General features: G+C 30.2%; 2 protein-coding genes across 2 annotated transcripts; both read right to left on the reverse strand.

Annotated features, from left to right (window-relative positions):
• Positions 1–240: 240 nt before the first annotated feature.
• LOC132736896 (tyrosine-protein phosphatase 10D-like) lies at positions 241–8,303 on the reverse strand. The gene is made up of 12 exons (XM_060724110.1): positions 8,196–8,303; positions 7,414–7,545; positions 6,758–6,891; positions 6,448–6,546; positions 6,121–6,190; positions 5,363–5,539; positions 4,392–4,517; positions 4,033–4,147; positions 3,723–3,799; positions 3,004–3,135; positions 2,501–2,528; positions 241–2,261 (listed from the first exon to the last, which is right to left on the reverse strand). Exons 1-12 carry the CDS (start codon positions 8,233–8,235, stop codon positions 2,093–2,095), a joined length of 1,299 nt encoding a protein of 432 aa, XP_060580093.1. The 5' UTR covers positions 8,236–8,303; the 3' UTR covers positions 241–2,092.
• On the reverse strand, positions 8,241–25,985 carry LOC132736894 (receptor-type tyrosine-protein phosphatase delta-like). The gene is made up of 11 exons (XM_060724108.1): positions 25,839–25,985; positions 25,190–25,330; positions 22,315–22,455; positions 20,547–20,690; positions 18,556–18,825; positions 17,243–17,536; positions 15,226–15,426; positions 14,968–15,063; positions 11,411–11,598; positions 9,138–9,333; positions 8,241–8,338 (listed from the first exon to the last, which is right to left on the reverse strand). Exons 2-11 carry the CDS (start codon positions 25,302–25,304, stop codon positions 8,241–8,243), a joined length of 1,743 nt encoding a protein of 580 aa, XP_060580091.1. The 5' UTR covers positions 25,305–25,330; positions 25,839–25,985.
• Positions 25,986–26,227: the final 242 nt, after the last annotated feature.

The raw sequence follows: 26,227 nt of genomic DNA on the forward strand, positions 1-26,227 counted from the left end.
CTATTTTACTTTTCTTGATAAATATCCAGGATTGAGAAAAGTGGAGAGTCTTGTTGTGTATTTTCCTTTTTTAATTTGTTCGCACACGCATAGACATGAACTTCCTGCGCATCACGTACTTTCTTTGTATAATTTTATTTCATACGTAGAATTTTGTCATAATTCACGTTTACATAAATATGAAATACCCTTAATTAGTGCCCATCTAGACAGAGAGACTACACATTGATGTAATGGTCTATTTGAAAATGCTTGCAAAAATGTCTATTATATAGAACTTCAATATTCGACAAAGAGATAACGCGGTGTGAATTATAAACATAATAATAAAATAAGGTAACGATCTTAGGTATATATCGAGTTTTTATTTGTAGCTCAATCAGTTACTATGCTGAGCTTATTTATAGTGTTTTATATGAGGCTTCGTGTTTTATAAGCTGTACTCGAATGTGCATTTATACAAAACTGAAGTGTTGAAGCCTTTAAGTCTTTTCGGTACGTCAAAGGGCATTCAACGTTAGATACTTTGAACATAAAATCACGTATCAAAAGTTCCCATAACTTAAACAGACAGAATAGAGAAAAATATATAGATATGTGAACAATGATTTAGACTTCGTGTTAAGGAGATCATACAGTTTCGATCAATATTATTTCATTTTTTTTCTGTCAATAAACATCAATTTGGCCGTATTGTTAGCTTTAACTTTAGCTTTCAAATTGTTACAAATAAGACCTATAAGATACTGCGGACAATATTATAATTGCTTCTCTTTGTATGTACTTATCTGTACAATCTGGAAACGGGAATTGTCTCAAATATATAAACAACCGGTATTATTCAACGATTTACGGGTTCGATATCCGACACAGTTATCTATCGGTCATGAGACTTTTTCCTTTCTTCATCAAAACGTGTAAGCATGTATTGTATTCAGTTGTTGGGAGCACGAGTTTCCGAACCTTACATAGCCGTAAAGTAACGGGAATTATACCACGCGATTAGTCAGGTAGAAAAGTATCGTCCTTACTAATGAGCTTAACAAGTACCTGCAAGCAGACAATTTTATAAAACAAATATTAACGCTATTTTTTTATTTATTCAATAATGCAGAAAATATATTTCATTATAAGAGTATAAATATAAATTATTCTAAATATATTGTAATGAACTAGATATTTAACAATTCATTCCAAAATAAATATAGTCCGATAAGAAAAATGACACTCATGTGATCAATTATGATTTGTTTCTATCAAGGTTGTCTACAACTGATAAAACATTTTACGTGAATTAAGAATCGCAGGCCAAATTGAATTTTGATATGGTTCGTTGTAACTATATGGTATTTTTATATTTCTTGTTTATATATACACACTGATGCATGTAAATGCCTGAAAATACAGTGTTGCTTGTTATGAACAAAATCTAATACAAATCATAATATTCTTACTTTGAACAACACAAATAGAATGTAAAATTATAGCAGTCGCATATTCTTAAGATTTTCAAGGAAATCAAAGAACACGAAATTTATTTGATTACAAAAACATTAACTTTAGTCACAGAAAAATCGTAAGAAACCTGATGTGTCATTTAACTCATGTCGATACACTTTATTATATTACTTCTCTAGCAAATATACATTGTTTAAAAATACTTTGATATAAGTAAAACTTCATTTCGCATTTGTTTCTTCCATAAATAACTCAATACCTTTTTTTTAAACGTAGCTTCATTTGGAATCAATTGATTTTAATAGAAATGGTATAAAATAAGCGTGATATATAAAATATATATACGTATATATAAAAGAGATTATTTTAAAAAAGAGATAAAACATAGCTATGATATCTCAATTAACTTTTTTCATGTGTAGATAACATTTGGAATAAAGTTAACTTTTATAAGAATGGTTTTTACAAAGCGCCATATTGTAAAGTTACATATATACACTGTTATTATAAATATAAGCATTACCACGTTAGAGGTAAATAATAATGATAGCAATAATTTCATACACAAATAAGCAGTAGTTTCAGTCTTTGATATATTTTATAGTTTGTGTTCACCAAATGAAACAAAAACTGTTCATGGACCGTTCCTAAGTGTATCATAAGTAGTCCTGTCTTCTCTTGTATTGGAATCTAGCGTATGGTATTCAGATTCGCTATACTGTCCAGCTGGATTTCCATAATCTCTACGAGTCACTTCTGAACCGAATGCTTCATTCGCATACGTTTGACTAATGTTTCCGCTCCTGAAAAGGGAATAAAATTTGTTTGCACTAGATCTACATTCTAGTCAAAAACATTACTGGGCTAAAAGTTGCAAGTTCTAATGTGTTGTTTGCTTTGTTTCGTCAAAATGTATAAAATATTCAATTATTGATTATATTACTTGCATGTCTCTGAGCTTAGACAAAATGTTACATAATGACTTGTACATTTCATGAAGTTAAAATATGTTTGGTAAAAGAGCATAATTCTCACAACTCACTTGTCGTTTGAATTTGTCTTTTGTCCATCTGAAAACATAAATTATATATTAACAAGGCTCAATAAATGACAAAAGAATTAAAACTTTCATAGCTTAAACTGTAAATATGGATATGTCATCGCACTTTGCTGTTATGAGGTGTCTTTATATACTTACGACTTTATAAAATATATCACCGTAAATATAAAACGCATTTAAAATAATTGTTTCTTTCAGACAAATATTTTGAAGCATTTACGAATGGTGTTCTCGTCGTTTTACATGCATTATCAAAATGATAATGAACAATATATAATACTATTTTAAAAAAAACATTTTCATTTTTTTTACAAAAGAAAAAGACATAAGTCATATATACAGACACTTATTTTTGTTAAAAGGAACACATGTATATCAACTTAGTGGTGATAGCTACTGAAATTAGTTATTATCTTAGGACAATGCAGTATTCAATTTTGAAAAGTAATGCACTTGATATTTAATATTTGAGGTTATAAATATACCTTTTGATCGAATGCGTCGTAAAGTGATGGTTGTATACCCAGCATAGACAAGCAGTACTAGAATAATTAGGCCTAAAACAACTCCAATCACAATAGATTGCGTAGAACAATTAGAGTCTTCTATAACACGTGCTTGAAAACAGGGAATAGTATCAAACAGAAAAATACGAAATTTCAACGTATGTATGATAATATTACAGTCAAGCAGAATGGGTAACGTAAAAAACAACAATAATTCAATATGTATTCTTCGGTAAGTGATGTGATTGTAAAAACTTTTATTCGCAGATTTATTTATACAACGATGATAAAAATACCTTCTTGTCATGTTAAATGGGCGAATGATAAGGCAAAACTTGGTAACATACTTTACGTTATAACCTTAAATTCACGGAACCTGTAACTCAGAATATTATCATAATAATTATGTAAAAATATTTAAGAACATGTTCTAACAGAAGAGAGTTCCCCTCGGCCCAAAACAATGAGGAAATGAATTTGAAGGAAGAAGTGGCTTACAATTTACTGTTTACAATAAACAAATGAATTAGGAAGTTTGAATATTTGACCTACAAAGAAAAAGCGTATTATGTTACAATTCCAAGTTCACATCAATCAGTTCAATAAATTTCATAACATTGGATCATATCGTCACCATTTTATTTTGTTTATTTGTTTAAAGAATTTTGACAAAGGCAATAGGGAACTTTAAGACATACCTGCGGCAGCTGTTATGAAAGGTCCATACTGTCGACTAAGCAGACAACCGCCAATGTTACATACTACAGCAACAAGTCTATGACCAGCAAACAATATCATACAATTAAACAACAATGAGAAACGTGTTATGAAATCAACTCTTTGACAGCTACCTTAATGTAAAGAATTAAATATACGCCTGCTCTGACTTTTGTTGTTAAATGGATCATAGGTATTTATCACATTCTTTCACTTATCTTAACTACTTTAATAATCACAAGTTTTATTGGTTATTTAGAATTTAAAGTTATGTGTTAAATAGGAACTTACTTATAACTAGTACCTGGCTGTAGAGGGCCATTGCAATATTCATCAGCAGGGAGGTATGTACAGTATTCACTGCCAAGTGTATATTCGAAAGATTTTATCGATCTTTTCTTCCTTCCTTTTGAAATAAGAGATCAAAACTTATATTTTATCTCTTTAATTCAGTACATTATTGATGTTTTATAATAGCATTTCCATGTGTACTTTACATACAACGAAATAGAAACTTTAATGTCGTTTTCTTTCATTTTTACATAATTGTATGTTCATACATCACAAAGTAAGGGTGATTCCATTTTTAATCAAAATTTCATAGTGATTGTGGAGTTAGGATATATCACAGGTTATAAAATCATTCCTACCAGTATTGCAAAAGGTCTGAATCTCGTCAAACCAGAAAGGACTTGTAACACGATAAAATCCAGGACCTTGGTCTGTGAACTGTTTCCAAGTTTTCATTGTGTCGAAATCTGTAACTTTCCTGATGTCTTGAGCAATAAATAGTATATACCTTGAGATATTTATTTATTTCCATGTAAAATCGAAAAATATTTCTCAGAGCGGACAAAATATTTAGAACAAACATTTAAATAAAACATCAGGTGTTCACCGGATGCGGTTATTTCACATTATATTATGTGTCCATGAGTGAAATATTACTTGATCTTTCAAGCATTACAAACAAATTGTTAGTTTATTTCCTAAATTCAAAAGGTTTTCAATCATTTTGACTGATTTTGATGCGTATCGCCATACAGTCGTTTTCATGGCGTCATCACATGTAAAGATGTTTTGTTTAAAAAGAAATACGAATTTTGTTTTATTTAAACATGATTTGTGCAGATTTTCACGTGATTCCCGTAGTGTAGTACTGTACATTAGTTTACTAAGAACAGGCGTTTATATCTTACGTAATCTCCATTCATTTATTACAACGAGACTATTATTTTCATCCGGAATCAGATATCGTTGGGGTACTGTAAAATAATATTTTGATCATATCACGGTAAAATTATTAATACATCATTTTATACTATTTAATATAAAAAACTTGATATTAACCTAAATTTCTCTTCTAAACATAAATTATCTCACAATTATAAAGAAATTGATAATTTCGGAAACATGTCAAAGCTTGTCCGATTGATCTGTCATTGCCTTAATACACCATTTCCTTTTTTATTTCTCCAAATTGACTTTTCTTGTATTACCTTTCAAAACTAACAAGTCAAATTTATTTCAAAAATGTCATTTATGCTTTCTTTATCCTCGTTTTTTTAATAAAGAAAATGTTAATACTAAGAGCTAAAACTCAAAGCAAGGCATAATGTACCTTCTAAATTGCAGTCTTTCACACAAGCTATTATTCCAGTTGCTTTTATTTCACCGTTTGTAGACTCCTCGAAGAACTCTTTCAATAAAGTAACGGTAAATTGAGTTCTTTCAATATCTTTCAGAAGTCGCAATGGAATAACATCGACTCCTAACGTTTCTTCAATATTGACAGGAACTGATAAAAGTATATATAATATTGATGGAACAGAAAAAATTAAAATAACATACTAATGTTTATTTTTTTGTAATTTAAGAATACCCTCTACCGGTTTTACAATATCATCAGGAGGACGTTAATTTTAGTGACACCAAAACAGTCAATTTAGTTTATGTTGAAACATTTATTAACATTGATGAATATAACAATCAAATTCATTTTGATACTTTCTGACTGCCAAAGGAACTTTGACCTTTATTTATTTATTTATTTATTTATTTATTCATTTACTTATTTATTATTTATCTACCTTTATTTATTTATTTATTTATTTATTTATTTATTTATTTATGTTTATTTATTTATTATTCATCTATTTACAAAGTGTACGTGTTTATTATTAACGTTATTCACGACACGTTTTATGAAACACTTTTTACACCTTCAATTAAAACAAAAGTTAATATAATTACTAATAAATCAATCATTTGGTTTACATTTTAATGCTGACATATTTGCATTTATTTAGAAAGCAAGTACTAGAAACTTAAGTTCGTAAGATTATATTTTGTTTCAATAAATTAGGAAAACGGACAAACCTTTTGCGTGTGCTTGCTTAACAGTGATTAGTTTTTCACCATTCATATTTTGCTCGTTTATTGCAAACACCTAAAATTTTAAGAGTGAAACTTTCATTTTAGATGATAAAAATACTTATCTATTTTTCTCAATGTTTGTCAGCATTTAGAACACATATGTGATAGCAAATATTTGATATATACGTAATTGCAAATAAGTGTAAAATATAAGTGCTTCTCGGACAATTGTATACCTTTAGGGATGCATAACTTAAAGACATTTGCACGTCGACGATAAAAAATATTATTTTAAAAGTCGTTAAATTGAATTAAAAGAAATCCGATTACCTCAAAATAATAAAAAGTTTCTGGGACAACGTCGAGAGATATAGAATATTCATAATTTTCATCTGCGTTCTGGTTGAGTATCTGTTGCGACTGCAGGTCCTAAAAAGCAAGGTAAAGATACTAACCAGTTATTTAATTAAATATGCCAGCAGTTAAGCAAATTAATAATTTACATTAATAACTGGATACTTTACAAAAGAAAAAAATAATGACTGGTTAAACAATGAAACTGTAACTTTCACACTGTCACAAATTCATTTCGACAGCATGTTTAACGTCTTATCTAACAACAAATTCTTTTCATACTCACTCCAGTAGCATTGTGTATAAATCTATATTTCATAATTTTACTATTTCTTTCAAGAATATTTGGTGTTTTCCATGAAATGTTTAGCGTCTGCCCGGGACCATCTTGAACACTAAAACTTGACACCTTGCCGGGAGCTTAAACATATAATAGTATATATTAATTATCATTCATTCACAAGTCAATAGATTTTAATAAGTGTTGAAAAACGATTTAAACATTCATTTAAAATTGATGAAAGTCAATTATCTATTGTCGTATATTGCCCATGAGTATTTAAAATAAAAACAACATAAAAACATTGCATGAAAATCTTCAAAAATTGGTGACCATGATGTTTGGCGATCTCAAAAACTAGTATGTATGTAACGCTGAAATAATGATCCTGCGGCGATGTTGTAGAACATGTTCTGACAGTTTATTTGTCTAGTATGAAAATCAGTTTAATGATTCAACATAAAAACTGTTATCAAATAAAGAAATTGTTTCAATTTCAATATTTTTTTACTTATTTTATTTTTAATGATTTGTCAAAATAGTCTGATGCCATCAGAGGGAGTTTATTGGACACTTAATTAAGCTTATTAGTTGGAAAATACTTAAAACTTATTTTTATTTTATTTATTTATTAAATTTAAAAAAAACATTAAATACACTACCTGCAGGTAATGTACGATAATTGTCTGACACATCAGATGTCACTGAACCAATAGATGTAGATGCAGTGACTGTAACAGTGTAATTCCAAAACTCCTCAAGACCCGTTACCAGGTAATTTCTGTTCTCATAGCCTAAACAAAAATATCAAGATATGTCATATTATGCTTTTGAAAACAGAGAAATAATTCAATTACACTCAATATTTTACTGTTGTGCTACAGAAACTTGAATCACTAAATCAGAATAACAATCAGAAAAAGACACATTTTTTTTAAATAATCGCATATTGAAATTTTAAATCTATGATCAGCTTGATCTTATGCACTATACATACATTTTAGTACATTTACAAAAGACACGTACAAGACATATTCAAAGGAAAAGCAATTTCATCCATATAACACAAATAAAATCTGACATAGAAGATATTATAAGGAATTGTGAAATTTCCAAAAACTCTTCTCTTTGCATTTGATGCATACAGAGTCATAAACACTTATAATATCACCATGCCAAATACGATGATAATGCTGACACAATTTGTTGCAAACAGCATTTAAAAATATGTTAAATTAATACTTTTTTTACTTAAATTGAATGTAAAAATGATAATATTTGACTAAAAGTGAAATTTAGAAATGACCATTTTATGCTAAAACTGAAATGTTGAAGTGACCATTATATGCTAAAACTGAAACATAGAAATGACCTTTATTTGACTAATATGCAAAAATCAAAATAAACTTTCTGTACGATTGAACGGTTATTACACTTTACTTACCAATAACATTAAATTCTTTAGATTGAGCAATTTCAGTCATCACCTTTATTGTGTAAGTTGTGTTGCCTGGTTTTGGGGAACCAATTTCCCAATTGACCCAAAAACTGGTTGAATCACAGATACTTGATATGGTTTTTGTGGAGCTGAAAAATAATTCCAAAGCTCTTCAGACATTCTTCTGGTATATTCAACCAAGGACACTCAATGATTATTTGTATAGTGAGTCATTCCCACCAGTCTTTAACACTATGCTAACATAATGTATAGCAACAAACATTTCCACACATTAATTTAATTTTTTAGCAGTATCCATTGACAAAATTTGGTTTTAAAAATGGCCATACTGTGCTTGATTTCTGGCTTTGCTTTTAAAGTAAAGTGGTTTCAATTTCTCCTCAGAGAAAGATTTTATCGGCACATTGCATCGGCACAAACAAGCTGTAGGGTAGAGCCATGGACCTTTCCAAAATTTGCTTCTTAACAGCTGAGATGTTTATACCCTAAGAGAACACCAAGCTGCCCTACCCAAACATCTTGAGACATGTATTTGCCATAAAAGATAAGAAATACAAAACCATTTTGCTTTAAATGTACATATATAAAGCGGAGTCAGTCAAATAGTCAAGCTACAAATTTAAATCAATTAAATTATATAAATGTTTATATAGAATTGATAATACGAATCATAATGTTCAAATCAAAATTCCAATAGAAATAACTACACAGGGAACAATGAAAAGCTTTATTTTCATAAAATAATTATAGGAATAAAGTTAAGTAAACAATAGGCACATACTATTGATAATGTTACAAAACGGTTGATTATTAAAGAAAGTTCAGACTACTAGATATTAATTAATTACAGATGTGTTAAACAAACATTGCAATATCAAAAACATAAAATAAATAAATAAAAACTGTATTGGCTTATAGACAAGTTACCTTCTTCATTAGTTCTTTGTGTATAAGTTGCAAGATGTCCTCTTCCAGCATCATTTATGGCAGTAACAGACACAGTGTAGACAATGTCTGGGTGAAGAACGGCAGTATATGTCAACTTACTAGCTAATTTTTGTTTTGTTTTATCAATAACTGGATCTCTTTTAGTAGGATCACACAAATTAGTTAAATATGAAAGCTGCAAAAAAGATATGGAAACATTACAGACTAAGAAAGCATAATGACTATTGTTTAAAATGCCTAAAATCTTGATGCAATGGACAAAGAAACATGACTTGAGGTGGCGACTTTTTGTAAATACATAAATATTATCATTATACTTGGAATATTCCTTGTGGCCAAATCTGTAAATTGCTAACATTATATTTTTGTCAGCAACTAATATAACATACATATGATACTGCACTTTATTTTTCCCCTTCTAGCACTTTGAAATTAAAGATAAAGAAACAAGGAATGACGCAAATAGTAAATATTAACTATTTCTAATCAAGGTTCAACTTTTGATGCCTTTAACACATACTATCATTTGCGTGTTAACTTATTTCTCAAAGTTATTGTGTGTTGCATCTGTGAAAAAATCCTTTTACAATATAGAAGCCTTATAAATGATAAATCTGTCAATCCATATTAATTATATATCATAATGATTTTCCTTTTTACGGAGGGACATATCTATTTTATTTATTTTTGCCTACATTGAAAACATGTATCTTTAAATGCGAAGTCATATTTATTTTAAGGATCTTATATTGATATAATTTTCTGACAAAATTGGATAATTATTTTTGGAAATAATCAACTTTTGCTACTATATGGACAGAACGCGTGACTCTTCGTGAATAAGGAGTCTGGCTAACACAGAAAAGTTAAAAAAAATCTCGGTGGAAATTTTAGACTTTAAGACAGCATAACCAGTCTTAACTAGGGTCTTACAACTATGTTAAAACAATTTTAGTGATAAGTGATTATAATTTTAACAAGTTATGTCCTCCGCTGAGTAGTATTTATTACAAACGCAACAACTTGATACATCAGGCTTTATTTATATTTTAATTATGACATGCAAATTTCCTTTTTTTTTCGATGGTTCCCATAACGTCATGTTGCACAGGAATAACAATATTGCTCTATATGCATACTGCACTAATAAAGGACCTTAAAACTGCCTTGAAGGGTCTGACCGGAACAAGGAAATGATATGCGCATCTCGCTTGATACTGATCCAATAATTTTTTTATTGAATTCCAGCCAGTAAATGCATATAAATAGCGATAAAATGATTATTGCCTTTTATACATACTGCATAACTGATCGCGGGCCATAACTCTGTGTTGAAGGGTCTAACCGGAACTAAATGGCTTAGGCACATGTCTAATTTGGTATTAATTAAAGTAAAGCAATGACCTATACTGTGTCGGTGTGACGTGAAACCCAATCAAACAAACAAACATTTATTTTATGTACATTCATTGTCTTCACTTTGAAATGCATCAATGGAGAAACAAATGATGAGATAATATTTGTCTCCTATTTTTATAAAGGTATGGCAATTAGAGTAAAATCGAACTACTTAGATTATAAGGATCAAGTTCAGTTAAAGGGCAAGGTCAACTTTGAATATTTTAACATGTAGATGTGGCAAGAAGTGTTGCTTTGTACGAATACGAATCAAATCTAAAAAAGTTAATTCAAGTCAAGGAAAAATCAATAATTTGAATTTTATAGTGTAGGTCATTTTTGGCCATATCTGAATACTTCAACATGTTAGTTTTATCATTTTTGAAACTCGTGTTTTGTTGTCCAAGTATGAATACCATCGGTGCATAATCAATATCTTAACCTTTGTGGTCTAGGTTATTTTAAGGTCAAGGTCAAAATTTAACAATTCAACACATTTTGGTTCTGACATTAGTGACTTTTTGTCCAAGTACAAGTCAAATTCCTAAATCGAAAATAAAGTTACCACATATTAATTTAAATTCGTAAAAATTACATCGGCATTCCAGATTATTCATATAAAACAATGTAATATAGCCAGTTGTTGCATTATTCAAAGAAATTATAGGTAAAGGTCATTTATTACTGACGATCTAGCTCAGTCTAGTCAGCTTCAATGTCTTGTCCGAAGGGTTCTTTGGTGCAAGTATGAAGGCAATTTATTTAGACTAAACAAGAACTTTTGTTGGAAGCAGACACATAGCCCAAGCAGGGCCAAGTAGTTATATAGAAAAGATATATATTCAAAGACTTACTATAAAACTACCACTACAATCTGAGCATCTATAAATAACTTCTTTCCAGCATGAACCGGTCTCATCTTTAATCTGTAGAACATATCCATAGTTTTCCTCACTGAATGTATTTCCGGGTTTTTCCCAAGAAATATCAAAACCACGACTCGTTACTACTGCTACTTCAAGCTTTGTTGGTGATTCAGACACTGCAGAGATTAAAGTAAATTTATATAAAGAAAGGCAGTGTTCTTTCAAATATTGTAACGTTACATTTGTTTTAATATTTTCTTAAACAGAATTTGTGATCAGTGCACAATACTGAACATAAGGTACATGTTGACAACTTTGATAAACTACACAATTTGTACATTTATTGTTAAGAAAACTTCCAGATATCACGGTAAAAGTGGTTAATATTTAAACATCTGGCCTAGATTCCTTTAGGTGTGCCTTTAAAATTGAGAAGTTATGTGACTGATACTATCCGTAGTTGATGCCATGTCAGTGTATGAGCAGTTTTTTGTATTTATTTATAGATTATTTTTATAATTTTGTAGACTCAGAATTCAAATATGTTGTGTAAAACTTACCTTTGCAAAGAAGAATATTAATACCAGGGACCTTGAATATTGTAAACATTTAAAGATAAAAAGCATGAAATTGATAGAACACCAGCTTTTATATTTTCACTGGTGGCTATGCCAGTCATAAATCAAAGCACAGAAGGCGCTGAATTTGTTTGGGTCTCAGAATGTCAGAAAGGTGAAGGTTGTGAGACTATAAAACAATTTGTATTTGTATAGTGCCACCAATGCTTTCCAGCGTTTTAATTGTAGTCGATTGGCTATAAAACTAATTGCAACAGTGATATTTGATCCAATGTTTATTTGACTGAAACAATTAGAAAAAAAAGATTTGCCTTAACTGGGATTTGAACTCCAGACCTCTATCTTCCTAAGCGAGCGCGCTAACCCGTCGGCCACGGTGGATTTACAATATTATCGGCCTGAAGAAAACCGTATTATTCTAGTTAGGGTTTGTAACGACGCTAACTGTTGTTTAACACTTGTGTAAATAATCATGGCGCTTACTATAAGCATGTATATCTATAAAGAATAAAACAATATTAGAAATCTTCGACCATTCGGGAATTATTTTGCTTGAAAATTAATCCGCCTGTCATGTGACCATATTTACGCAGTGATCTCCCCTAAATATTTCGGCCTAAGTGTTACTTATAAAGGGAGGTAACCGCTTCAAAAAAGCGGACTACTTTCGGCACCTGCAATTAACAGCATTAGAGTCTGAAATTTCGCTACCATTATTTGTTTGGTCTGACGACCCAAACAAATAAAAATTACATCGCGTATGCACTATTTGAAATATATATGTATTTGATCTTACATTCAAAACATCCTTTATGAATAAAACTATTCTTACCATTTATTTTTTCATTTAACTTAATGTTTGCAATACTTACATTAATTTCATATGGAAAGATAATTAATGTAGCATTTGTTTAAAATAAAAGTTCCTTTAACGTTGATTGATAGATAAAACATTGCTTAGATCTCAATATTTTCACAACGGCCAAAAAAGAATTAATCCATTTTGCAATAATTATTATAACAGATTTTAACTATTATAACATCTATTAATTTTATTTACAGTATCATCGTTCAAAGTTCATTACAGCTGATCGATAATTTTATTTTAAAAGTATTGAATCCATGACAGAGTACCATGCAAGTTGTTTTACTTTTACATATAATTATACGACCAGCAGGACCTTTTCAACATAGTTTGAGAACATAATTCTGCTTAAAGATAAAAGCTTTCAAAATTTATGATCCATTTAAAATAATTAGTTATAAACCTTTTAACAGGTTATATGACCCTATATAAACGGGTGTTTGTAAATGTAACCCAAATAGCTATAACCCGTCAGGAATTTTTATAAAGAGTTTAGAATACAGATAACTTCCTATTTCAGATATAAAATGATGTTTCTTCAGCCGTTTATATAAAATTATATAAACAACACTTTTATATGAGTACAATTAAAAGCGACGTTAAAAAATGAAACAAAAAAACATGTAAGTTCACACAATATTTTACATATGAAAACTTATTCATATGAAACACATGTAATAATTATGAGTTCAACATATGTATGTTAACATATGTTTTTCATGTGGTCCTTGTTGAACACGTGTTATTTCACAAATGAAAAACTTTGTCAAACAAATGTTTAACATTTTCTGCATTTTGGGCTGTAATGTAGATGCATGAACAAAGAATCTTTATAGAACGTTTGCACAATCATAAAGAATCTAACTGACTGTCCAAAGTGCAAAGCTTGCCAAAAATATAATTGATAAATTCATCATATGAAAAAAAACATGGTAGTTCACATATATTTAACATATGTCATCTTATTTATATCAAAAACGTGTGATAACCGTGAGGTTAACACATGTTTTTCATATGATCCTAGTTTAATATATGCTCGTTTATATATAAAAAAGATAGTTTCTCTTTACACATGTTTTTCAAAACATATGAAACACATATGTTTTACATATTGAAAACATATTGTGTGCCAAACAAACTTACGTTAAACATGTGGTGTTTTTTACATATGTGGTGACAAACAATTGATGTATACTTCAAATAGTGCGCAAATGTTGTGTTGTTCAAGTTCATTTTACTGCATAAAATATGGTGAGGTGAAAAACACTCGAAAGATTTACAAAATGATTTCATTCTTACAATTTAAATACAATTAGGAAATGTTAACACTATGCATGTATGTGTTTATTGTGTATGCTTGTTAAAGAGATGCTCCATAAACGTGTCACTAAATGTGACAAATATCCCTGAAGATTATACCTGACAAAAGAATCTGTGTTTGTTTCTGTATGATGAACATATTATAATTATATAAAAGAAGTGGCAGTTATTGACTGACTAGACATAAAATAGACTCCATTTTAAACAACCGAATTCTTTGAAAGTTCTTGACCTTTGAACTTCAGGTATATAAACATTTACACCAAGAAATAACACGATCTTTTAATGAATTTTATGATCCAGATACGGAAATAAATATAGTACACTTACAATTTTAACCTATTTAAATGACCTTGTCATTTCGCCGCCGTTTTAGAAATTGCACTCGAGATCATTTGTTCAAAGTTACAACATACAATGCATTTTAATTACCAAAATTGGGTCAAAACATGCAAATAAAGCACTAACTGTTAGTAATGCACGTAAGTCATGCAGTAGAAATATGATGAGTAATTGTCAAATCAATCAATAATTGCAGATAAGATGTAAATTATTACTTGCATCTTCTTACGTTTCATAAAATCGTAGGACATTTTTCTCAAATTGATGTTCTTGAAATGTTTTTGGTTGCATATAACTTAGCCTACTAGTAACAACAGCTTTTGAAGTAAAAAATAACATTAAAAATGTTATAGTCATTTACACGGGTGTGTGGTGAACATAGCTCAGTACTCAGAAGTTTATTCTTATTCTTAACTCCAAATATCACTGTGTATACTTACTCTTAAGTCTTGTTTTGCAAGCTGATGAGACCTGAGCATAAGTTGTTGAATTATATCTTTCATTTTCTGTATATAACCGAAATATATAGTTGGTTCCTAAAAGAAGCAATAATCAATAAGATATTAGTTAGAGTATAATGTAATATTATGAATTATAATAAATGAAAAGCAAAATATCATAAATCACAGTAATAACCATAAACATAAAACGTTAACATTATATCATGCATGACAGTATGTTGATAATGTCATAGTTACCTGGTTGTAGATTTCCAACCACTTTTTGTGTTTCAGTTCCAGTAGTTTCATCACGGAACAGCACTTTGTAACTAGTAGTATTAATTACATCAATATGATATCTCACTAAATCACCATTAGGTAGAGAAGGCGCATCCCAATTAAGTGTTATAGAACTGTCTGTTGGAGATTGACAAACACCATTACGTGGTGCCTCTGGAACTGTAATTTAACAAACATAAAAATTGAAAATATCTTTTATTTATGAAACATTAGTACACTTGTTATGACTTACTATTACAGTCTGATTTTATTGACCTGTCAATTATGAATACATTATAGCACACATTTAAATATTCGATCCTACTTCGGTTTTGTCTGTTTATTTTACGAGAATATATATGATGTATATAGCTAACGTTTGGAAAACTCCCACTCCCACTAGCTTAATGTAGGTTCTCGTAACATCCGCAGTAGCAAAGTCGGTTAAGTGGTTATATAATGTATGAGACATCCGAGGTTCGATCCCTTCTTTTGACATTTTTTTAGGCGTCACTTATTTTTAGACTTATTTTTTCTTTATTTTAAGTATATTATGATGAAAATGGTCAAGAGCTTTCAGAATTCTCTACACAGATATGAAACAACTAAGAAACACTGAAGTGTCACGTTTTGTATTGTATTTTACGGCACTGAAATGACATTTATTGAGCTTAATCCGAATGAATTTTGAATATTAATTCTTTAACAAATTGTTATAAACAAAAGTATAGTATTTACAAAAAAGTGCAAAACCTATTAAAACAGAAAGAACAAACCTTAACATCAAAAATGTTCAAAATAGTTGTGAATAAAAAAAATGCCTGGACATACGCTGTCTCGATCTTACAACAGGACATTTAGAAATTATATACCCGTAGTTTACCCTATTACGCTATAACGGTCAGTGTATTGGAACGGTAATGCATACAAACCAGATGAATTTAATCATATCTTACTGCTTAAATCTCACGGAATTTACTGAACATTTATCGAATATTAATATATTCTGTGCATTGACCGTATGTATAATCAGTATGGAATTGACAGGTAAATAAAATCAAACAATACCGTCTTAGTAGCCTTAACAATAGAATGCTTTTCAACTAGAACTGTGTCCAAAGGACACGGATGCCCCCACTGACAACATATATATGGTATATAGTGAAAAAAATAACAAAGGGCCATAATGCTGTTAAATTTGGTCGCAGCAAAAATTCCTTCTTTAACTGCCATCTACACATTAAGGTTGTTCATCCCTGGAAGTTTAAGCAAAATCTGCCATCCGGTTTAAGAGGAGTTGCGTTCTTAAAATTTCTATATGGTATATAGTCAAATAATCAACAAAGGGCCATAATTCTGTTAAAGTTGGTCGCAGCAAATATTCCTTTCTTTACTTCCATATACACATTAAGGTTATTCATCCCTGGAAGTTTAAGCAAAATCTGCCATCCGGTTCACAAAATTTCTACATAGTATATAGTGAAAAAAATCAACAAAGGGCCATAATTCTGTTAAATTTTGTCGCAGCAAAAATTCCTTCCTTTACTGCCATCTACACATTAAGGTTGTTCATCGCTGGAGGTTTAAGCAAAATCTGTCATCCGGTTTAAGAGGAGTTGCGTTCACAAGATTTTGGGGACGTACGGACAGACGTATGGTAGGACGGACGTACGGACGGACGTACCAACAATTGGGGTTTATGTGCTTTTTCTTTGATCTTTATGTGGCATTTTCCCCCATAAACCAGTAAAATCACCACATAAACCAGTCGGTTTATAGGATTTTCTTCCTTTTTTAACTAAAGTTATGGACGGAATGAAGCTCATAGACCATTGAATGTTCACCCGGACGGACAAGAGCAACGCTATATGCACCCCACTTTGTGGGGGCATAAAACTTGAATGATCCTTTCCTTCTTCATGCAAATGCCATTAAAATGTACCCAACATAACCCTCATATAATGTAAAATGAAAAGGCATGGGAAAGAACTGTTACCTTGAACTTTTGTTTTAATTGTAGAAACCTTTGTCTCACTCCATAAATAATCCCCATTAAACTGATGACTCTTTGCTGTTACACTGACATTATATCTATAACCATTCAGTACATTGTTAAATGTTGTAAATAAAGATGTGGGGTCTCGGGAACCTTTCTGTGTATCACCATCAAATAACTTTACTCTATATAACGTTGTTACACCAGCTCCTGATGTCCATGTAATAATAATGATTCCATCACTAGCATCTAAATCATTTTCTGAACTTGTTACAGGACCTGGAATGCTCGGTTCTGAATAAAAATTATAAGAATAAAAATACACTTTAAAAGAAAACAATTTCTCTGTGAAATTATTAAGCCTGTTAATGTTGAAAAAGACATCATGTCGTTTCTAAAATTCAAATAAATGTTCACATCTCATATGGTCAGAAACATGATCAATACTATTTTATTCATGCAAACAATTCATTAGATCATTACAACTCTAGGTGAAAATAGTAAAAATACAAACTAAATAATAAACTTTACCGTTCACATAAATAAGATAAAAAAAATTTTTTATTTTATTTGTTGTTTACTAAATTACAGCCACCTAAACATGATTAAATGATGGGTATTGCATGCATTACTTATGTATTATAATATTTTTTTATTATTTTATAATATATACCATAGATAGAAAGATCATAAAACCACAATGTATAGCCGTTCAGTGCATATTTATCTCTCTTTTTTAAACTCATCTCTTAATTGTACGTTTTCTTAAGTCGTGGGGAAGTAAGATATATTGAGATGAATTTAATTCATTTGCTTCGTGGAAACTAGCACTTTGAGCAATCAATGAAAAATGTCTACTAATTATATATAAACATTCGTAAACTTGATCTAAGACACTCAACAATATAGTCCTAAATCATAATTATCTTTAAACAGCTTGTATGGTCTTAATTTGTTTAACCTCTACCTCATTTTAAACAGCTTAATTACAATTATTATCCATGGTATTTAAAACAAAACACAGACATGTTAAATAATACCACTTTTGAATTGAATAATTGATGAAAAAGCCATATAAATATTTTTATAGGAGATTATGTTTATATTATGAAAACAAAATATAACCAACATAGGATTTGTCTCTTTAACGACAACATTAGTGTATTGTTTGATAAGATTTTTCAATAGTTTTACAAATATCACACAAAAAATTAGGAAAATCAAAAAAGATAATAATCATGCAAGTGTTCTCTCCCTTATTCTGCATAATAATGTAAAAAAATACATATTTAATAATGTTTTGAAGTTTTTACTTGTAGCTTGTTGTTTTGATGTAGAAGTTGTCCTTGTAACACCAGGTTCAGTGCCTGTATCTTTTGATATCACTTTGACTTCATATGTTTTACCAGGTGTCAAACCTGTAACCTTCTGAGGAGATTTTGCATCGACCACCTTACCCCAACTTTGCCATTCAACATCATATCCGCTTACATAACTAGATCTAGTAGGTGTAGTCCAAGATACAATAAATTCTGTGGTTTTTATATTTGAAAATGTAATGCCTGTTACCTGAAGTTCTTGCACTGAAATTGAACAAATGAAATGAACTGTTTTAACGTCTGGGGCATACACAACAGTATCAAGAATTATATATTATCCGTTCACATATTTTATGGCATGGTTTTGTTTATACCTTTAACTTAACATGTGTAATAAGTAAATACATGTTTATTACACTCTACATAATATACATTATTATGCAAGATTCAAGCCGATTAGCTGGTGTGGTTGCATTCAAAACAAGCAAATTTGTTGAAAGTTACTTCCCCTTTTTATCATTTTATGATGTACAGCCCTAACTAAAGCTGCTTTTTATTACTGACTTTTGAAGTACATCTCTGACTTTACATTTTATTCCTGTGAAAAATATTTGGATCATTAATTGAATGAACCAGCACTGGTGGATTATGTGGGCTTAATTTATGCATTATGTCATTGTCAATATACGAAGTTTGTTCGTAGAGGTCAACAATGCAAAGTTACATGACAATTTTTTAAACCCTAGACAAAAATAAGACTGACAAAAGTGTTATCTTATACAAGATTATATTTAGAATTTAAGAAAATAAATAAAAAAGTGTCCCCAGGGCAGGGCCAATATTGACCGAAGGGTAGTGAGTAATACCAGTTATTTTGTGGTAAACATGCCATATAACTAAGCTCTGGGCATCATTGTTTCACGAAATATGTCAGATGTGTTTCCATATATAAGATGTTATAAATTATGTGACCCCTAGGTTTAGGCCAATGCTGAACCAAGGGGCATAATTCATCAGCATTGTAAAGTGAATGACCAATGATTTAGACATTGTAGTTAACACAATCAAAATTAAATGTGTTTTCTTATATAAATATCTGGCAAAAAGTGATCCATCAGAAGCACTTAAAACAGCACAATATCATGAACATTGCAAACTCGGTTTGATTGAGTCTGTACATGAGGGATAAAGAAAGGTGCCACATCCCTCAAACCCCCTAGCACCGGCTTTATCTGTACTCAATTCTCAACACTTAAAAATGCTGGACTCAATGATCCCGAACGACCAGTAAAATATAACAACACTGAAGTAAAGTATGGAATAACTATAAGTCTTTATAACAATGTACGTTTGTAACGTCGTTCTCCATTGGATAATTGAGATGTTTATGTAGCTTTATATACAGGACTACTTTCAATTTATAAAGATATCTCACCATAATTTTTATATAAATCACGCTTGCTTTATTATAAATTCATTATAAAAAGTTATATGGCCGTATATAAACGGGTGTTCAAAATATAACTCATGTCTTATATGGGGTCATATAACATGACAAAATTCTTAAAAAGTAATACAATTAATCAAGTAATCTAGACAAAAAAAATATTTATAAAGATTGACAAAGTGTGAATTTGACCTGAAGAAGGTTAAACCCGCACTCTGCACAACGTTTCGTTATGTAGTACAATGAATTCTTTAGTGCTGTTTACAATTAGATCCCTCATATTCTTATTAGTTTGTGCAAATATACAAATATGTTCATTACAATATACGCCAAAAATGTCCAACTTAAAGTTTCTGGCTGGCAGCAAATGTGGGAACATGACTGGAGTAATAGCTTTTATTCTTTTTTCTTTGTAAACGTATAGTTAAAAATACACTAAAGACTATCATTGTAAATATAAGGGTCTGAGATCATATAATAATGAAGTTGTTACAACAATTGCCTTGAGAGCTGGTAAATAATCAAAAAAGAACTTTACCTGTTCTACAATTACTTTGAGAGCTCCCTTTATTGAACCAGTAAAATCCAACACTACATGTACATTTATTGTTAATACATGCAGCATTTGGATCTGAACATTCGTTATTTACATCTCCTTGACAATTGCCACCAAGTGCAACATCTGAAATATGATAATACATTGTATAAATGATAAATATTAAATCTGAAATAATAATTGTACATCTTATTAAGTTAGACTTTTTTTACTTTATTAACTTAAGTGCTCCAATTTCCAAAGTAATATCAGATTCTTTCAAGGAAGACTCGTTTAGTGCACAGTTAAACATTGATTGATAAATTAGCACATTCCTAATTTAATTTAAAATTATTGTTTGAAAACGCTCAACATAGATTGATGATTTAGATTAAATTTGACATAAAACACGTTTAAGCAATAGCTTGAATGTTTCATTATTGAGTATTATTTGGCAATATAATACATAATAAAGAGTATATATATGCGTCAGTTTAATTTCATCATTTACAGCAGATGAAAGCTCTGATTGCTTGTTTTCTTTTGTCTACATAATTCATTTAAAGGCACATTATTCCTGAAATGAATAAATTTTCCCTTCTTTAGATAGAGCGAACACGAGTTCTTTAACATGTCAATAATGGTTTGAGAGCATGTTTAGATACTTATCATGAAGAAAGTAGCGCTAAATGTGGAATAATTGCCATAAAAGTAGCAAAACGTAAACAAAGAAGTATTTTGACTTCGATACAAAGTGCTAAATCACTTTAACTGTACTAATTACCTGAAAGCAACAGAAACAAATGATGGTTCAGATAATTGGCTTAAAAGTAAGTCTTTGGAAACTGTAACATGTTACCAAAATTATAGTTTTTGAGAAATAAAAATAAAAGCATTTCTGGGGTATAATGGGCCTTTAAGTAAAACTAAAACTAAAACCCATGAACTAAAATTGTTAGGGAAAAAGCAATTTTAATTCTAGTGGGAACACAAACATTCCCCTACAAGTATAAAGCCATTTCTCTACATAAATTTACTTAACAAATTGTTGTTTGCTAGTTTCTTAAATATAATACATGTGTATTGTGACATCTACATAGTATAGTTACTTATTCACCTGTGTTTTAATAGCCCTTAGGACAAACCTCTATTATAACAATTTTGATCGCAAAATGCATATAAATGAACGAATCTGATAAGGCAGAGTAATCTTTTGTACATGCACTGAGTGTAAAATTTGATAATAAAGAAAATATTGACTATATTGTAATGTAACATAGCAATATTATAGTTGAAATTTAACTAAAAGGGTCATCAACAAGGTTATTTGGTACGATGGGACTGTAAATAGTTTTTTACAGATTAATGTTCCATTTTATAACATGTGCGTAAAATCTCATTGCGTTTTCCCAGAGTAATTATTTAAAATTAATTGTAACGCTTTTCATCCAAATAGGGCTAAGATAAGCACAAAATAACATTTTTTAATTTATTTCGAATATATTTCTTAATTACCCTTTGCAACTCTTTCTGTTTTATGTTCCCGAGGTGATCTTTATAATATAAGATATTTAAATTCTGTTTTTTTTCGGGTTTTGGACAGTGCAGTTCCTTTAATATTTAACGTTCATTATGTAAAACTCAAATACATGTACACAAAAAATTACTCTAAAGATTTAAGATACAGCTGTTTTCTTCAGCATTTGTAGATTTTCCAACATATCCCTGTAAATGTATATAGTTTCTTTAAACTGCAAGTTATATTACTTACTTGGTTTACAAATACTTCCATCTTGATGATAACGATCGTCACAGGAGCAGATATAGGATGATCCCCGACAGCTTGCATTTTGGTCAGCACACTGTTTATTGTTCGAATGGCTACTGGAACAAAAAGCTCCAAGACTCCTCCCTTTAAACAAACAATTACTTCTACTGCGGACATTATTCACAATCTTTTTTTTTTACTAAAAAACTAATTCAAGCTTTGTCGCAACGCAGTATGTTATATGCGGCAGTGTGCCTTATGGATGGCATAAAGCCGCAGGTTTTATGGCATACTGTCGCACCTTTAAAGGCTTAATGCCGCAGTATGGCATACTGTGTTGGAAGGGGTTACGCAGTATGCCATATGCATTTGCAGCATTTCGTCGATATTTTAAAAATATCAATTAAAAGGTTAATGAAAATGTTAAGAATTTTTAGTATTTTGCATAATAGAAAACCTCAGAAAGAATCCTATCATAAAACTTCACAGATGGATAGATCTCATTGTGCATCGCTACCTAACTAAAGAACCTAACTATTTAACATATTTTTTTTAGTTATTGCCTTTGCAGTTTTTCATACTTTACTCTAAAACTACTAGAGATGTCAAATTTAAACTCAAGAGGTGGTCGCGGGGAGCATCACCGGTTCTACCGGCTCTTGTTTAAAAAAGTGTGAAGTGTAAAACATTGAAAACGTTTTAATGTAATTGCTTTTTAAACTAAAAAGAATCAATTTACAATTGTTATTCGATTGTCTTTTTTTTTAAGATAAAGGGTTTTCCCAAACATTTATTTTTTTACAACATTTATTTTTTTACCCATGCTTGTTAACGACGAACAATACCATATGATGTTATTAAAGTCGATTTTCCTCATATAGCATTGTGCGTTGTTGATCCCGATGCAGTATGCTATATGCGGGAATATGCTATAAGCTCGTATATATGCATGTATGTCGCATGTCAATATAAGGCAAGTACTCTCCCTGTTCTTCGTTGTATCTGGAGCCTGTAAATTTACAGGACGTTAAACATTTTGCCATATCGTTTTGATAGGATTTAACTGCATTTTTAAAGATGTTTCATACAACGTACAATTTAAGGGTGAAATATTGAAGTATCATCTTCACACGACTGTATCGGCAGGGATAGACTTTTCAGAGGGTTTCGAGTTCACAGCCCTCTGTAGATTCTGGCCATATATATGAAATTTAAGCACTGTGTAATAGTAGTGGTGGTGGTTGTGGTGGTGGTGATAATGATGATGATGATGATGATGATGACATCGAAACTAATTACAATGTATTTAAATAATGATGATAAAAAGCGGCTAAACTCAAATTGACTTTGACCGGTCAGTGCGTTAAAGCATTTATAAAAGTAACGAAAGTAACCATATTTTAAAAAAGGAAATAACAAATGTTCGAAAGGCCTGAAAGTCGAAAAAGTTGTTTTGGGTGATGAGTACAATGGGCGATCATGTACTAAAATGTATTGTTTGTAAAAGAAACACATTTTGAGCAAAATTAGCAGTGACACTTTTTGCAGAATTGCAAGTTTGCTCGTCATGAACAATTGCCATCCTCTGTTAAGTGGCATAACGAAGTTGTGCATCATTAAAAAAACGAGTACAATGGTGGGAGTACAATGGTCGAACGATTCTATTGCCTGTCCTATTTCGTCAATTTTTTCATTTTATTATGCTTGCAATTATTTCTTGGTAATAATGAGAAACTTTAATTCTGAGCTTAATTCTTGGCGAGTCATCGCTCTTTCCATACAGATTTTAGAGGCGAAATGTCTTTATAAAATTATGAAACAACCTTGAGCTGTATAAACATTTATCCATTTAACTTACGGTACTGAGCTATTATTACTTGGTCAACTTTAAGTTTAATAAAAGGTTTTTATGCCAGATGTATACAAAACACTTGGTAATACAATTCAATGAACAAGTTTCCTAATAATCTTTATTGGAAGAAAACAATCAAGTCAAACATCAGGAAGGAAAAAGGTTCAGTCTGAGCGGAAAACTCGTAGCCACCATTATAATAATTTTTGAGCCCAGATTGTTTTGATTTTTTAACGTCCGCTGATAACAAATGATTTAAAGCCTTTAAGCATGTACTAGTATACTGTTGTTCTGTCTATCCAAAGACAAAAGAAGAGCTGATATATGGATTAAACATAAAAACAAGTATAATAAGAATAAGAGACAATCATGCAATATTTATAATAAAACATCTGATAGGTTGATTTAATTTCAAATAAGAGACAAATAAAGTAATATAAGAGGTTTTTTCAAACTGCTAGATACCGTCGATACGTATTGACCTCAGCGGCAGTATGCTATGCGAAAAAATATATATAATATATTGCAGCCATCAGCATTAGGCCATACTGAAAAAAACAGAGCATACTGCCGCAGTATGCTATCATACTGCCGCATATAGCATTAATGCGTTGCGACAAAGCTTAAAACTTTCTTTTATTCAACTATACTGAACTGACCTTGATGTCTTAGTTTGTTTAAATATGAAATTGTTTTCAATCATTTAAAAATTTTCTAACGAAATAAGGAAATAAAGAAGTAGGAAATAAGTTTAACTAATTTTAAATGACAACCAAATTTACAATGCAAATACATATTAATAAAAAAAAGAATTGTGTAGAAATATAAAACATTATCTTGAACTGAGTTATAGAGTTGAATTCAGTTATTGAGTTAGTGGGCAGTCCTTTCGTTTCATATCATATCAAATACTGAACAGAAACTATGAACAGAAATTCGATTTTCATAATTTTACAAAAGTCATGTTTAAGCAGTTAAAGCGTTTGTATATACAACATGTATGATATAAATATTAAACAAACATACTTGTCTCACAAGTACCTCCAATGGTATTGTCAGTGTTTGTATCATAATATGTGTTTTTACATGTACATGTGCTTCCAACACATTCAGCCCGAGAAGATGAACATGCATTTGGCATTGGTCAATTAGAGCCAAGGCCAACCTCTGAAAATATAGAAATGTATACATTTTATTAAATAATAAATATAAACTATTTAAATATAATTCTGCACAGATGATACAACTTCATACTACAACGCAATAATAAACAACTTTTGAAAACCGACTTTATTACATCTCATATTAATATCATACATTTGTAGACATAAAAAAGGGCAAAAACAAATTTAATGACTTCTTTTAAAATGAATATTATTTGAAGAGTCAGAAGATCAACTTTATTAAACCCAAATGCATAATGTAACTTAAGTCAATCTTATATAGTATGGTTATTTGTCTTTTTTATTCAAATAACTAAAAAGGACGAATTACAATTTTCTAAGATTACTCTGATCAGAAAGTTGCGTCGTACAAATTATGCTATTTTTAGGAAAATATATGAGTTGAAATACCAATGTAAAATACTACTGCAATATAAACTATAAAATTTAAAATATTTGTTATTGACCTATCATGTAATTTTCTATATTTAATAACAATTTATCACACTTACTTTGTGTACATGTTCCACCAATATTATTTAAACCATCACTGTCATAGTATGAACTTGTACACTGACAAGTGTTTCCACCTTGTCCATTACTTTGGCATCGAGCATTACTATCAGCACAAGCTGTTCCAGACTGTAAACATAATGCTCCAAGAGCAAGAGAAGCCACTATACGAAAATCACATCAACATACTTTTATAAGTTATTGTATCTTATATCTAAGTATCTATAAATGTTATTCCGATAGATGTACTTCTATTAAATGTTACAAATTGGTTTCCCATTAGAGGGCGCCAAAAGAGGAAATGACTTAGTTTTGCTGTTTTCCGTAACATTTGGATGTCAAATTTCTCTGGTTATGCATTTGTTAAGTGTTATCAATAATAAATATA

The sequence above is a fragment of the Ruditapes philippinarum genome, unplaced genomic scaffold, assembly GCF_026571515.1.
Source record: "Ruditapes philippinarum isolate M1 unplaced genomic scaffold, ASM2657151v2 ctg2017_1_1_1_1, whole genome shotgun sequence".
In the NCBI taxonomy this organism is placed as follows: domain Eukaryota; kingdom Metazoa; phylum Mollusca; class Bivalvia; order Venerida; family Veneridae; genus Ruditapes; species Ruditapes philippinarum.